This window comes from Gossypium hirsutum, chromosome D02 (assembly GCF_007990345.1).
Source record: "Gossypium hirsutum isolate 1008001.06 chromosome D02, Gossypium_hirsutum_v2.1, whole genome shotgun sequence".
Classification (NCBI taxonomy): domain Eukaryota; kingdom Viridiplantae; phylum Streptophyta; class Magnoliopsida; order Malvales; family Malvaceae; genus Gossypium; species Gossypium hirsutum.
The window spans coordinates 67,702,056-67,719,571 of NC_053438.1; the positions used below are offsets into that span (position 1 = coordinate 67,702,056).

The window sequence follows — 17,516 nt, forward strand, 5'->3', positions numbered from 1 at the left end:
TGTCATTGTGGGCACCATGTGAGTGATCCGTGTGAGAAGGCCTTAGTAACATATTGTACACATTTCTCACTATATGGAGCCCAGTAGGAGAACCCTTCTAGACAAGAATATCAAGGGGGCCAAATTGGGCCAATGGAATACTCATCCTATTTATATAAATCTGGTACCATAAGGTCACTCACCCAACTAACCGAAGTAGTAACAGTTGTGTGTTGTACCTTGCAGCCACCAGGTCCTGGAAGCCAACAGTCATTCCAAATGGAAATCGAAGTTCCAGTGCCCACACGCCAGCCCAGACCTTTTTCAAGAAGACCACGCGTAATCCACAAGCTACGCCAAGTATAAGAAGGGTAAGAACCCAACCCGAGCATTTAAAAATTTTGAATTTGGAAAATAATTTCCTTTCAAAACCCTACTCAAAAGAAAATAAGCCGAAAACCCATACCACCTTACAATTTTGGCTGACATAAAGAAGACCATAAACACTAATAAATTCCTCTTTTTGTGCTGGAATTTTGCCACCAGAATTTACAAATAATGGATTCCAACTCTTTACATAGAGAAGATGAAAGTAAAAAACATTGCATTGCATAGCATAGGTCGGAATAGACTGTAGAACTAATCGTATAAAAATTTTCTTACCCCATTGTGACAAAAAACACGTACTCCAGTTATCAATACACCTTCTGAGCCAATTATTGAAATGTTGGAAAAACTGCTCTTTTTCGCCATCCCACCATAGTTGGGAGATCGAGATATTTCTCCGGGTTAGAAGTTAACCTCACTCCTAAGCTAGTACTAATATGATGGCGCATAGACTCATCCACATTTGTACTGAAATAAATTAAAGACTTTTCGAAAATCACTTGTTGCCTCGAATAAGCCTTGTATTCTCGTAAAATGGATCAAATAATACGAGCACCTAAAACAGTGGCATCCCCAAAGAGAATACTATCATTAGCAAACAATAAATGCGATAAATGAGGCCCAACTCTGCCAATACGTGTGCCACGAATGATACCCTCCCACTGTGCTAGCTGGAGTAAAGAAGAGAGACCTTCATCACAGATTAGAAAAAGATAAAGACTTAAAAGGTCTCCCTAACGGAGTCCTTGCAAAGGATGGGCGACTTCTCCCAATTGGCCATTAAGCACCATCGGATACGAAATCCTGTTAATACAACTCATAACCAATGAAACCTAGTCCCTACGGAAACCCATACATAGCATCATAGCTTCCAAAAAACTCCACTTGACTTGATCATATGGTTTACTCATATCCAACTTTAGAGTAAAGCAGCCCATCTTACCAACCCGACATTTCTTAAAATAATGCAAAATCTCATAGGCAATAAGAACATTACTAGAAATAAATCTGCTCGGATTCACAACTTTCGGAATAAGTACAATATTAGTGTGGTTAATAATCTCCAACGAAACCTCACATTGAAGGATCGCAAGACAGTAATTTGTAATATCAGCTCTAATAACGTACCAATATTTCTGGTAAAAAACAACCGAAAAACCATCCATACCCGAAGCCTTAAGTGGAGGCATACTGAACATAGCAACCTGAACCTCCTCTGTTGTAAACTCTGCCATCAGATCATCATTTATTCGACCAATGATACAAACATCAATCCTCCAACAAATGATGATGATTACTCTGACTGGTGGATGAAAATAAGACTTCAAAAAATTGTATGGTGACCGAAGCCATGGCATCCATTGAAGAAACAAAAGACCCATCCTAATCCTTCAAACCAGTAACAGTATTTACACATCGTCGATGGGAAGCAAATTTAGGAAAGAAAGTAGTGTTACGGTCCCCTCTTTCAACCAATTAGTATGTGCTCGTTGCTCCCAATAAATTTTCTCCTTATCCGCTTCCATATTCAATGCTAGCTTAACATCAACAATCTTAGCTAGAATATCCTTAGTAGGATTCTCATTGTTCAATTCAACCAAGTGAGTCGATGCTATCCGAGCAATCCGTTTTTGGTTACTAGAGAGAGTCTTCCACCAATCTAACAGAGATGTGCCCAAATTTTCCAGTTTATAAGGAACATCCCCCTCACAATTATTCCAGACACAACGATTATCATCCTCACAAGACTGTTCATAAACCCACTTCGCCTCAAACCGGAAGGAGCAATGAGCAGACAGGCTAAGCCATCTAGTTGCAACATCGGAGAAAGTTACAACAATTATTTGATATTGAATGAGGGGCATTAAGCGCCTTATAATGCGAGAAACCATCCACCCAACTTGATCTAAATGTTCCTGTATGTTTGTCCCTAGGAGACGACCTCTCTCCTACGTAAACTACTAACCCATCCAACCTAAGTCATTCAAATCACAATCCTCCAATGTACTCCGAAATGCCTCCATCTGTTTATCACGTCTTAATCGACCCTTTTTTTTTCTCATAAGAAAACGCAATCTCATTAAAGTCTTCAAAAACCAACCAGGGCAGAGATTGATCTTCACCTAAATGTCAAAGCAAATCCCATAATGTAGACTGAGCACTTTTCTCAAGGGCACTTTTCTCAAGCCAATTGTACCCTGCCACTTTGTCCAAAATGTCCACATTAATATGGAAACTAGAATAAGTGCGAAGACAAATAGAACAATCCTATTTCCATTCTAAAGACAACCCGCCATAATAGCCCATAGCAGACACATCAAACTCGAACACAAAGCCACATTTTCGACGAATTCACTCCATTCATCGATCATTAATCTTGGTTTTAATAATAACAACTTTAGGGTTATAAGTCTTCAGCGTATGCTGAAATCGAAGAACAACCCGCAGACTCCCTGGACATTCCAGCTTAAGATATAGCTGTCGGTTGCCCTGCCATGCAGAATCAGCTGATTCATCATTGTTTAGAGCCTGTTCCAAATCCAAATCAGTAGAAACGATAGAGACTGAAGAAAGAACTCTTGCCCTTTTATTCCCGTTAACCAATTGAAGAGGTCGCTCCTCATGCATCAAACCCATTTCGTCCATAGCATCCTGGGGATCCCCCACATCCTCAATATCCTTCTCCTTCAAATTAGGTGCAACCCCATCGAGGTGCAACCCTAGATTCTTACTAATCATATTCACAATGTTGGAAGTATAAGAGGTTGCCGGAACACCCACCTTAGGACCGGGAGCATCACTTTGTGTCTCTTCAACTCGATTACCTTCATCACGTAGCCACGCACTAATCGGTGCTAGTGCTCGTCTTGGCAAAGCCTTAAGTGAGATATCTCATCCCATTGGTAACTCCTTTGGTCCATACGTAATACGAACTGGGCAGACACTTTCCCCATGTCCAAGCATACCACACATAAAGCAGAACAAAGTCAACCTTTCATATTGAAATCGACAATAAGCATGTTTATGTTGGGATAGAGCAATTCACTTTCAACACTTCAATGGCAAACGAACATCCAAAGTGACACGCACTCGCAGAAATTGCTTGAGACCAAGGAAAATCGATTTGGGATCATAATCTAGAAACTTGCCTGAAAGTTCCCCGAATTGTTTCGCCATTTGCTCCAAGAAAAGGCCATTGGGAATATAATGAATTTGCACCCAAAATTCAGCAAAACACAGCGGGACCTAGAGCGGTCTTCCCCCTTCACAAGACGATGGAATACTAGTAAATGATTGTTAAAAGTCCACAGACTACTGACTACCATTAACCACTCTGACAACATCTACTTTATAAAAAAAAAGGGGAAAATGAACTTCTTGTCTCCCAGATCAGATATGGATATTCCCCCAAGTGGATGTCATAAGTTAGCCATAATATTCTGCATCTCTTCAAAATTAACCACGCTGGCCGTCAAGAAGCAGCCAACTAGACACAAACCAAAATTCGACACAGGATCATCCCCGTTCGAAGAAATCTGCCAAGCATTCTCCTCTTCGTTTTGAATAGTAAGCCCCACGATATCATTTTCCATGAGAAAGACCAAAGAACAGAGAAAACCAAAAGTAAGCAGATCAAAACTAGAAGAACCAGACGAAACCGGAAGAAAACCAAGGACAAAACCAGAAGAAGAAAAAAAAAACTAGAGGAAACTACCCAATACACCATGAAAACTGTCAAACTTATCATTCCAGCAGACAGAGAAAACATCACATTTAGAATGCGTTGATTAATATTACAGATGTATACTTGAATGAATTCGAATTAGTCATTTATAGGTATCAGTAGACTTGACTAGAATTTGTTGTTTATATTTCAAGCCTAGTATCTTTCTTTATCAATGTTAGAATATATTTTTAAGTAATTAAACATTTTCTTGATTCATATTCTTTTATTAAACTAAAATATTTAATAATTTTTAATTACAATTATTCCAAAATAATAATTTTTAGTTACATGTTTTATTAAATTAATTGAACGTTTTAGTTAATATATATTTTAAATAATTTAAATATTGACTTATTCTTCTTTTTATTAAATTAAATATGTAAAACAATAAAGATTATTCCCATAAATAAAAAAATAATTCCACAAAGATGATTCAAAACCATGTCTCATAAAAAAAAACACTTAATATATTAATAGATTTATAGCAATACCAAAATGTGTGTAAATAACAAATGTATTTATTAAAAATTTATATAAAAATCAATTATTATTTTAATTACTATGGTAAATTTAATTGTTTGGCATGTATGATGTTTTAAGTTTAAATTTGATCAAATTTTTATTAATTTATTATATAAAAGAATAAACATTTTCATTTATGTATGAAAGGTATTTTAGTAAGTACAGATAACTTATTTTATTTATATGGAAAATAATTTTCCATGATGAAAAAAGATAGCTAATTAGATAATTTTTGTACGAAACCATAAAAAATTGCTTACAAAATGGGGGCCCGTTGTAGATTATATATGTAAATAGTGTTCTTAATGTGTTAGGCGACATCGAAACGAGTGGTTATCTTGATTCATTAGAAATTGGATAAGTAAAGAAATTTCTCGTTGAGTTGCATACTTACTTAAAAACGAATAAACCTCAGTTCCAAGAAATCATATCTTCTACCAAGACATTCACTGAAGAAGCAGAAACACATTTGAAAGACGCTATTCAAGAACAAATGGAACGTTTTCCACTTCAGGAACAATTATAAATAGAAAATTCTAATTTAATGGAATATAAAGAAATTGATTTAAAAGTAACCCATTATCACCCAATCATTCCAGGTAAAAAAAATTAATTTTTAAAGTGGTGCTGCTACATTGTCAGGCAACACAAATAATATGAGTTTTCTTTAAATGCTGAACAAACATCGTAGGAATACAAAATAAATTTATTTTTTTAAAGTGGTGTCATCTGACACATTGGCAGTACCAAATCAAATTATAAAAATAAAAAACTGAAGTAAAAAAAAGTTGGCATTTTTTTATTTTTAAGGTGGTGCCGCCTGACACATTGGCAACACCGATTCATATTATATATAGATTTGTATTCCTACGATATTTGTTCAATATTTTAAATGAAACACATTTTTTTAGTGTAGTCCAACAATGCGGTGGTACCACTTAAAAAAAATTTTACTTAAAATTAAGTGATGATAGTTTATTTTTAAAGTTATTGCGGTCTAACACATTAAAAACATCTAAATTTATTATAAAAAAAACATACCATTTATATAAATAATCTATAACATGCAATAAAAATTCAAAAATAAATGGTTGATATTATTGAGTTTTATTTTAAAATTGATAAAACGTAATTGAAGCTTTGGTTTTAGTTTAAATTTTTAAAATTTTAATTTTAAATTAATATTATAGATTGGGATAGTTGTCAGTTAAAGAATATTGTTAGAGCCGACTGGGTGAAGAAAAAAAAATCATCTAAAAAATGTATTCATAAAAAATTTATATTAAATCTAAGTAAATTTAGAGGATGGTAATTTATTTAGTAAAGTGTGAACTTCATACTTTATAGAGGATGTTATATAGGGTAAAAATAAAACATAAAATTCAATTCTATGACAAACTTGATTGTTATAAAGAGAGTTGATTGTTTGATATTTCGTAAAAGTAAATAGATTTTACTCATTTTCAAATTAAGTTGATATTTAGTTGACTTGTGATATCAACTCAGCCAATAGTTTATATAGTATAGATATATACATAGAACACAACCCGAGTAAAAGTTATATATATATATATTAGTAAATAATAAGACTTCGGTTGAAATGATAAAATTAAAGATTTAAGATGTTTGATGTTTTAGATTCAAATCCCATTGTTTGCATATTTTTCTCTAAGCTTAAATTCTACATGTAAAAAAACTGGTAAAAGTACCATATAAGGTCCTCTAGTAGGAGCTGTTAAATTACATTTTAACCCCTTTAACCAAACTCAATAAAAAATTCACATGTTTGTTATGAAATATCAGCCTCTCCTGGCTTTTGCAGGTTATCGTCCTCACAAGAGCTGGCCTACCTTGGAAATGATGCAGACCTAGTTATTTTGGAAGGCATGGTAGGTTTTCGATACTCAGAGACATTAACGAAGTTATGCCCGGTAGCTTTGTGTTTGAGAACATTTCTTCGTTTGCACCCGTTGTTCAAGACTTGAGAATGTGACAAGATCCAAAAATCTTTATCGTGTATTGGTTGAATAGGTCGATGGATCGTTATTCTATAAGCAGGGTCATGGGCATGTGCTTGGAATTAATACCATTTTTGATGAACTATTTGCAACCAAAGATACTGGTTCTTTTATTTTAACATCGTATTTGATATGTGTTTGCAGGGTCATGGAATAGAGACTAATCTTTATGCCCAGTTTAAGTGCGACTCGCCCAAGATCGGAAAGGCAATAGTTTCCGATGCTATCTGCATAACTTTTTCTTATCACACTGTACCATTATCCACGGTTTCTCGGAGGACGGCTATACAATGATGTTTCGGGTTGATAAATTCTTGCCTGCTAGCTAGGCTGCTATTTCTCAAATATCCAACACAACATAGTTTCAGGTCTTACTGTTACAGCCTTGAAAACTTAAGGTTTCCACGTCCAAAACTGGAGCTACAATCGATAATTATATGTGAAAACTAGTAACATGAGTTGTGATCGATGCATGTAAAATAAATAGTAAATAATAAAAAAAAAGGAAGAGCTTCCCCGGTCCCCATTCACCTCAGCATGGTCCCTAGAGTTTGTGGATAGCAACCTCACATATATTATGAGCACAAAATGTTGTGTTTCCCACATTAATATCCACCCAGTTTCTTACCTGTCCCATTGTCCCTAATTTGTCCATCGCCCTCACCTATGCTTGTTTTTCTAGTTATGAAAATTATACGCAAAATAAATAATTAAAAATATGATGCTAAAACAACAATGGGTTGTTATTTTTACATTTAGTGGAATAAAAAAAATACATGTTTTCATAACCTTTTAAGCCCGTTTATACATCAACCGTATAAGAAAATAATGATTAAGATATTTTGTTTACACCTTAATAATCAAATTTTAATGAATATATGTATAAAGTTTACATGATTGATTTTTTTTTCTATTATTTTATAAATATTATTTTATAATTAAAATTGTATTGGACTAGGAAGTTTTGTATATGCAACGTTTTGGGTAGCATTGTCTCCACTTCTATTACATTGCTTCGAATTATTGTATAATTGGACTTGCTATATATATAATATATGAATAGACAATTGATCTACCTTGACTAATGATTAATCAAACACCTAATTTCACAACTTAATTTACCACCCAAAAAAAATAAAGAATAATTTCTCAAAATTAAATGAAAAAAAATTGAGAAGTAAAAATAAAACTACCACTAAATATTGAATAAATCATGAATTTCAATTTCACATTTGTCCAAGCTGACCACATTCAAATTATGATATTTTATTTTAAATTTAATTATAAATATATATTAATATTACACACATATATATATTTAAAATTCATGTAATAATTCCAACTAAAATATTGTGAAAAATAAAAATAAAAACAACTTTCTATTTCCTCTCAAGTTCGATATTGAATAAATTGGTCCTTTTAAAAAAACAAAGCAATTTAGTCCTATCAATTCTGAAAGTAAGTAGTTAAAGATAATCAATCAATGCAATTAATATTTTTCATCAATGGTACGTAATTTTAATTGATATAATAATAAATTAAGCTCTGAATACTTACATATTCTATCAATTTGATTCTCTAAGGAAATATTTAAAAATTCAAAAATAAAAAAATAAAACTTTTAACTTCAAAAAATATATAAATAAAGAGACTAAATATGTAAACTTTAAAGACTAAACCTATTATTAAATCAATCAAAATCATATAAAAATTATGAAAATACTTAAAATTTTTTAAAAAATATATTAAAATATTTTATTCGGGTCGGGTAAAAAATCCGGCTCGACCCAGCCATGATGTAGCTGGTATAGCACTCACCAACTTTCACATCTATTTTCCCTTAGAAAAAGAGAATAAAAACAGGCTGTAATAGAGCTGTGAACGCTACATTTCACCTCTTTATTTTCCTTCCTCTTCCTTTTTCTCTTAGGACCGACATTGCCAAATCTCTTTAGGGCGTTTCTCATAACAGAGCAACCATGAGCTCCATCATTCAAAGCTTTCAAAAGAACAGCTCCCTCCCCGTCTCCCAAACTGAATCAAAAGACCACTTTCCACCACCAGGAGGCCCAGGGCTGCTGCGAAGAAGGCTTTCATCTCTGTCTCTAAAACTACAACCCACTTCTTCACCGACGACGTCATGGACATTCCCCAGATCCAAGTCCTTGTCTTCCATGGGAGAATACGCCGGTAGCTCCATCAGGAAATGGTGGGACTGGGGTTGGTCTTGGGTTCTCTCCAAAAAGCCCTCGTTCGCTAAAGACATTGAAATGAACGAAGAAGAAACCAGGATCCTTGGGTGCCACAACAAAGGCAGTTGGAGGCATGTGTTTTATGAAGTCAGATCTGAGATCAGAAAACTCGTGGGATCTGATAAAGTTGGCCTCCCACAAACTTCCAGGTACAATTCTTTAGATTACTCCAAGAATTTCGATGATGGAAAGAATTACACCTATGGTTGATTTTTGGGGAATTTTGAAATCCACCATCAATGGAGCTTTGCTAAAAGAAATCTCTAATCTGGAAAAACCAATAAGCTTCTCTGTTTCAAGATTCAGATCAAACAAAGACTGTAGAATTCTGGGTTCTTTTCTTGTGTTTCAGCTTTCATTAAATTGTTTACAATATATATATAATGCAAATGTTCATTCGTAAAAAAAAAAAATGGCCTGTGCTTATATTGCTCTGTTATGTAAAGTGGTTTTGCTTGTAGCCATGGCTGTTAGCTACAAAAATGGTTGTCATTATAATTTTTTTTGCAGGGTTCAATTGTATAAGTATTGTATTTATTCATGTAATGTAAAATATGTTTTTTTTTATCTCACTATAAATAATAACAATTTATTCACTTAGAAGTGTACTTGTTAATAGAGTTATACCAAAAATATTCGGTCGCTTTCTCCACAAACGTCGGTGAAAATGCATGGACCAGAATTGGCAGCACGTGATAAGATGAGTTTTAGATACTAAGCCATGTTCCATGTGATTTTTATATTCATAAAATCAAACCAAAGCTACCACCACAAATTGCACCCAAAATTTTACTATAATCTATAATATCATTTTTTTTCGTTACGGTTATTTAGATTTGTCGGCAAAAAAATCAGCTGTTTTTCCCAAGGTAAGCATTAACTTAGGAAGATTACGAAGTGGGGTTACCACTTTCCTTCACCTTGAATCATGCAGCAAAATGTCGGTGAGTAAATTTGGTCGCTATAAATAACATAGAGGTCTAGTATTACCGACGAATTGAACAGTTATATTTTTAGCGACGATTTGTGAAATGGTAACTGGATAGCCGTCACTAACGGGGTGAAATTTTAGTTTAAAGGAAATAATCTTTGTTTTTTATTTTTCAATATAATCTAAATTTTTAGTGTCATAATGGTAAAAAATCTACAATGATTTCAAGTTTTGGGTTCAACCCGTAATAATTAAATTTGTATTAATATTTATCGTATTAGTCTATATATTTCGTTTTAATAATAAATAAAAAACTTTAAATCATTTTTTTTAGTATAAAAATTTAACCTTTATTATTTACTATTGTCGTATTTCGTTTATACCAACTAGAATAATGTGTATCCATAAATATATATATATCAATGAAATTTAACATATTTATTAATTTGTGAGTTTGAATACAATGGAGTGTAAAGAGGGTTACTATGGAGAAATATTTTGGTGGTAAAGGATATCTCATGTGGTACTACATGTGTCTTCTACTTTCATATTGCCTCATGCCAAGCTTTGCCAACCAACAACAGCTTTTTGTTGGATTCACACAAATAATAATAATAATAATAATAATAATAATAATAATAATAACAACGATGGCAACTTCCTACCTTCTAAAAAGAACTAAAAGTTATTTAGTAACATAATTTAGTATTATTAAATTTAGAAGATTATTTTGGGTTTAGGGTTTAATTAATAAAAATTTAATTGTCACTCGCCCTTAATAAACAAACTAAATTTCCAAAAAAAATTGTCCTATTCTGTTATCAACTAGCTTGACTAGGGGTGAAGTCAGAAAATCTTTTTAGGTGGACCAAAATTAAATTGTTATTTTTACGATAATAAAAATACAATTTCATCATTTTAATAGCCTATATTTTTAAAAATTTTAAAGAATTAAATTAAATTTTTATCATTTTTAAGGGATGCTTACCTTTATTAATTTAAAATTTTAAAAAAATTCATTTTAAGGGCCTGGAACCCCTGCCAACCCCTAGCTATGCCCCTAAATTCGACTCACTCTTATTTACTTGTTAATATGTGTGGTACTAGCGTCAAGGAATAGAAATATTTGTTTGTAAGTAGTCAAATCAAATCAATGTAAAATAAAATAAATAAAAGAAAATTTTAAAAACCAAAAACAAATTCAAGTCACACCATTGTAGAAATAGCAAGAAAATGCCTTTGATGCACATGAATCATTACGTATATTAATGTTTTTAGTTCAATGGGCATAAAAAAATAATTTGCATTTCATTAACATTATTAAATCAGTGATAAAAAAAGATTTGTCACTAATTTTCAATTCCATCTTTAAACAATTTCTTAGCAATACATCCCATTATTTTGAGATTATTTTAAAAGGATACTACATCCCAATACATGTCAACGACTGAAGGAGAGCCCTCATCCTTTGATTTTCTTCTGCATTTCCAAGTTTTGCTTCCAATCTGCCTTGGATCTTCCTATAATGATGTTGCTCCTCTGTTTAAAACTAACCCTCCGCCATAGCTGCATAGCCAAATTGCCACTTTCGTTCCTCTCCATGATTTTTAAAGAGAGAACCCATTCAATTTCGTTTCCCTCATCCACCCCACGTTCTGTCAGTTTGCTGCTGTCTCTGATCGCATTCAGATGAGGTTACTCCAATAATAAATCACATCGTTGTAAGACCTTCTGGAAGATGACATCATTTATCGCCACACAATGTGCATGTGAGGATGGTATAAAAGTCTCTCGCCTCCTTTGTATTTTTGTTATCAAATTGCAACCGTTGAGGGATTCATTCCAAGATAGCGTTCAAGTTGAAAGCTTGAATTTTGATTGAAAGTGGTCTCCTAAACCAAATAGCTCTAGAGAAATTAAATTAAGAAAAATGCACTCGATAAATCAAAATGAAAATTATAAGGCGAAATTAAAAACTTCTTTTGGAAGGGTGCGAAATTAAGTTGTATACTTTTACGATAGTAAAAATACAATTTTAATATTTTAATATCCTATATCTTTATAATTTTAAAATGAGTAAACCAATTTATTATCATTTTGGGAGACCAAAGTTTAATTTTATCATTACTAATTTAAAATTCTATAAAATATAAAGGGCTAAAAGGAAATTTTTTAATTTTAGGGAGTAGGCCCTGCTAGCCTCCTTCGCTCCGCCCATGCAATCAATTATCTCTTCAATTTTAAAAGTAAAAGACAACATATTATAATTTAATTCCAATATAATAATTTTATGTTATCATAAAAGTAAGTATGTATTATAAACAAAAATAATAGATAAAAGATGGATATGAGAATATGAGAATTTCTAATACATTCTATATTTTTCATCATTTTTACAAGTAGCATACTCCTCCATATATATATAGGGAGATTAGACTCTTAATATTCTAATACATAAATAGGAAAGAGGTTACAAGAAGATGAAAGGTTTAAGAAAGATGAAAGGTGAAAGGTTGAACATCCACTTAATAGTATTCATAACACTCCCCATTGGATGTTCATTGTATAAAGGATATGCCTCATTAAAAACCTTACTAAGAAAAACCCTAAGGAACAAAAACTTAGGGAAGAAAAAAAGAATACATAATCCTTTGATACATAGTATATCACAACAAAAAACATGTGAGAATTTACTCCTCATGTAAACATCATCTAAGATCTTTAAGACAACACAATCCAATAGTAAAAATTAACTTCTTAAATGTAGCAGTAGGGAGCGCCTTAGTAAAAAGATCTGCCAAACTCTCACTTGAACGATTTGTTGAACATTTGTATCTCTATTCTTTTGTAGATCATGAGTAAAGAAATATTTTGGTGATATATGTTTTGTTCTATCACCAATAATATATCTTTCCTTAAGTTGTGCAGTGCAAGTTGTATTATCTTCATATAAGACTATTGGAGCTTCTTTTTCAGAGCATAAACCACTATCTTTTCGCATGTGATGAGTTATAGACCTTAGCCACACACATTCACCTAGCCTCATGGATTGCCAAAATCTTAACATGATTAGAAGAAGTAGTAGCAATTGTTTGTTTCATAGAGTGCTAAGAAATTGCAATACCACCTTATGTGAAAACATAACCAATTTGTGATCGAGCATTGTGAGGATCAAATAAGTACCCTGCATCTGCAAAACAACCAATTCAGTTTTGGGTAGGTTAGGGAAAAATAAACTCATATCTCTTGCACCTTGAAGATAACGAAAAATATGCTTAACCTCATTCTAATATATTCGGGTTGGACAAGAGCTAAATCTTACTAATAAGTTGACAGCAAATGATATATCAGGTTGCGTATGACTAACAAGATACATCAATGCACAATAGTACTTAAATATAGTACTTCAAGACCAAAAAAATCTTCATCATTTTCCCGAGGACGAAAAGGGTCTTTATTTACATCAAGTGACCCAACAACCATTGGGGTGCTCAACGGATGTACGTTATGCATGTAAAATCTTCTTAGCACTTTTTCTATATATGTTGTTAGGTGCACAAGGATTCCATTCTTTAGGTGCTCAATTTTTAACCCTAGATAAAATCTTGTCTTTCCAAGGTCTTTCATTTCAAATTATTTCTTTAAGCACTTTATTGTCACTAAAATCTCTTCAGAGTCCCAATGATATTTAAATCATCAACATACACAACAATTATAACAAATCTTGATCCAAACCTCTTTATAAAAATGCATGGGGAAATGAGATCATTCTTATAGGCTTCTATCAGTAAGTACTCATTAAGGCGATTATACCATGTGCGCCCAGATTGTTTCAATCCATAAAGGGTTCTATTTAATTTGATCAAGTAATGTTCTCGAGAACATGAATTAGCTGCTTCTGGAAGTTTAAAACTTTATGGGAGTTTCATGTAAATGTTATTATCAAGTGGGCTATATAAATAGACTGTAACTATATGAATTAGCTTTAAGTGTATGAGCCACTAACGAATCCAGACTGGTGACTAATCTCTAGCCTTGTTTGGCTAGTAAAGCCACATTAAATTTAGCTAAATCTCAAAAGCCCAACCCACATTCTTACTTATTATCGCATAACCGATTCCAGTTGCACTAATAAATACCCCATCGTTTGGAAGATTTCTGCCACCAATAATTCTCAATAATGGATTGTAACTCTTTACAAAGTGCTGAAGGTAGTAGGAAATATGACAAAGCATAGGTAAGGAGTGCCTACATAATAAACTTAATGAAAACCAATTTCCCACCTTGAGACAACATCCTCACATTCCAACATATAATTCAACTTCAAATTTTATCTTTCAATCCCTTAAAGTCCACTCGGTGATTTCTTCCCACCATAGTAGGCAATCCAAGATGCCTTTTGGGATTCGACGTTCTCTTCGCTCTCAAGATATAGTGACACTTACCTACCTTTCCTCCGAGACATTGGTGTTAAAATAAATAAGACTTCTTAAAATTAACATGTTGGCTAGAACAAGCCTCATTCTCCTGAATTATAGATTTTACGGTCATAGCTCTTATGTTTGTAGAATCGCTAAAGATGAGACTATCGTCTGCAAAAAATAAATGAGTGAATGTAACCCCCCATCTACTAACCTTAACCCCTTGTCCAAACTAGCCATTTTTAATAATGTGGAGAAACACTCACTACATACCAAAAAGAGAAATGGACTTAATGGGTCCCCTTGTTTGAGGCCCCTACTAGGGATAATTGGACTATCCGGATGCCATTAACTTTAACTACATGAGAAACCGTAGTGATGCCCCTCATAATTAAATCAACCCATCTTGCATCGGATCGTATGCCCCTCATAATTCATCATGGCTTGCACAAAATTTGACTCAACATGATCGTATGCCCTTCAAAACCACTTATTCGATTTTTTAAAAGAATGCAAAATTTCATAAGCCAAGATCACATTGTCAATGATTAACCTCTCTAGAATAAAAGTACTCTATGTTTCATCTATACAATGATTGAGCATGTGTTGGAATCTACTGAGCTAGGGTTGTCAACTTTAGGAATAAGAATAATATTAGTTTTATTAATATCAAACAAAAAAGCAGAACTGTTGACAATGGATAAGCAATATTGAATAACATCATTCCCCAAAATATGTCAATATTTTTAAAAGAGAGCAAACATACCACCATCATTGAAAGCCTTTGATAGATTCATAACCTTCAAAACAGTTACAATCTCATATGATTTGAAAAACTCCAACAAACCAGTATTAATCTCATCAGATATGCTTCTTCTAACAACTACTAGACTACGGATCATATCAACCCTACCTTGCGAAGTGAATAACTCAACAAAATATTGATTTGCCAACTGATTCAGGCTTTCCTCCGATGGAACTTCATCATCTGCCTCATTCAATAAGCTTTCAATACAGTTTCGTTTCTTTTTGGTCATTGCAAATGAATGGAAATAAGTTGTATTCCTATCCCATAATTCATCCAGTTGGCCCTAGCTCTTTGTTTTCATTCTATTTCTTCCTTATCTGCCTCTAAATTCAAAGCCAATTAAACATCAGTTATCTTTCTCAACACTTCATCATCCGGATCCAAGGAAATAAGTTCAACAAGTTGTTGCCTAAGAGTTTGAATGTTCCTATGTCGATTCACTTTCAAATTTTTCTACCAATATCCCAAATCAATCCCCAACTGGGCAATTTTAGCTAGCAAATCCCCTTCATTTCGACTCCAACTTTAGGCAATAACATCTTCATAACTTGTCTCCAACACCCAACTGTTTTCAAATCTAAACGACGGCCACATAGATTGCTTAGAATAGTAGTTTGAATAAACAAGTAAGGGCAATGATCATATATACTTTGGGGTAAATGACGTATAATATAATGTGAAAATATGTTCGTCCAACCTGGTTTGGCTAAACATATTTCTAATCACGCTCGAATGTTATTCCTAGGAGTATGCCCACGCTCCTAAGTGAACCAGTTCCCCATATACCCAATATAAACTAATCCATAACCATCCCAAACTTGCTAAAAAGAAATCATGTTCCTTTCTTCCCTTGCCTGTCCCCCAACCTTTTCGAAAAAGTAAGCAATTTTGTTAAAATCCCCCACAACTAGCCATCGCTCAGACATGTGTGAACCCAATTGTTGAACAAGATCCCATGACTCAGAATGATACCTTTCCTCTAGTGAACCATAGAATCCAATAAATCTCCACGCATTTGTATCCTTGTCATCCAAAATATCAAAATCAATATGGTGCCTTGAAAAAGATCTAAGTTGAATATCACAGCCCAATTTTCAACTTAGAGAAAGTCCTCTCGTACCATCCGAACTAGCATCAAAGCTTGCATGAAACCCAGTTTACGACAAACTCCTTCCATTTTTTAATCATGTAGTTTTGTCTCTATAAAAAAAACTACATGGGGATTGTATTCCTTTAGTAGATTCTAAAGGCGCCTGATAGCCCGTGGGATCCCCAACCCACAAACATTCCAACATAGCAACTTTAATAGGTCCGGTTGACTTGATTCATAGGTTCAACTGATATAACTTTCTCGTTAATATATTGGTTATAGGTTATACATCATACAAATTTTGGGTCAAATTATGCTAATAATCTTTATACTCTATAAAAAAATGTAAATTTAGTCCCTCGGATGTATTTTGAAGAATTGTACTTGCTACTTTTTAAGGTATTGAATTTTCTTGAAGTAGTTGTATTCCATATTCATATTCCACACTTGTCAAATAAATGAGAATGATATACTTCATAGTTCATAGTTCAGGAGAAATTATTTTATGGACCCTTCCCACCACATCATCCATTGTCCCTTTCTAATTATTTAATGTCATTTTTTATGTCATTAACACATAATTTTAGTAATTCTTACCCCAAACCCAACACCCTAAACTCCAAACCCTAAACTTAAACCATAAATCTTGAACTTCAAACCACAAACCCAAATCCTGAACCCCAAACTTAAACTCAAACTCGAACATGAACCTTGAACCTCAAATCCTAAATCCTAAATCCTAAATCTTAAACCCTAAATTTTAAGGTTTAAGATTTGAGTTTTGGGTTCAAGGTTTGAGATTCAAAATTTTACATGGAAAAAATTGTTGAAATGTTAATAAATAATTGGAAAGGAACTATGAATAATGTGGTGGGTCATAAAACAATTTCCCCATAATTTAGGTATATGAAAAACACTTTAAAATTTTGAATGCGCTCATATTATATGCATACCCACCAATCTCAAATACATCTAAATTCGGGTAACATAGGTCTGGTTGATAGAATACATAATTTCAATGGGTTAATGTACCAAATGATTCCCGAGTTTGGTATGAAAGTTTAATGTGCTACTCTTTTTTTTGTTTGTTTGTTTTAATGTGATACTTTTTTTTTCTATTAAACAAATTAGTACTTCAGTTTAACGCTGTCAAGTGTAACAATTTTATCCAATCAACACTTGACAAGTGTTTTTCAATGTTTTTTAATTGAGTTATTTATATTAAGAATTTTTTTTTTAAAAAAAAGGGAAACCCAGAAAATGAAGAACTTCCGTCTCCCTGCCCTCCCTCTCCATCTCACCATTCTCCCTATAGGTGTAGGTATGCTGGTAAATTTATAAATAACTTTCTGCTTTTCACTTCTCAGTCTTTTGCCCTCCA

The 17,516-nt window shown here is 33.1% G+C and overlaps 1 protein-coding gene across 1 annotated transcript; it reads left to right on the forward strand.

The window, feature by feature from the left end:
* Positions 1-8,436: 8,436 nt before the first annotated feature.
* Positions 8,437-9,452, forward strand: LOC107908980 (uncharacterized). Its single transcript, XM_016836303.2, has one exon. It carries the CDS (start codon positions 8,613-8,615, stop codon positions 9,093-9,095), a length of 483 nt encoding a protein of 160 aa, XP_016691792.2. The 5' UTR covers positions 8,437-8,612; the 3' UTR covers positions 9,096-9,452.
* The last annotated feature ends 8,064 nt before the right edge of the window (positions 9,453-17,516 follow it).

Bases quoted from the DNA above. Each gene is read 5' to 3' on its own strand.
- LOC107908980 (XM_016836303.2), top strand. From the start codon at position 8,613: ATGAGCTCCATCATTCAAAGCTTTCAAAAGAACAGCTCCCTCCCCGTC.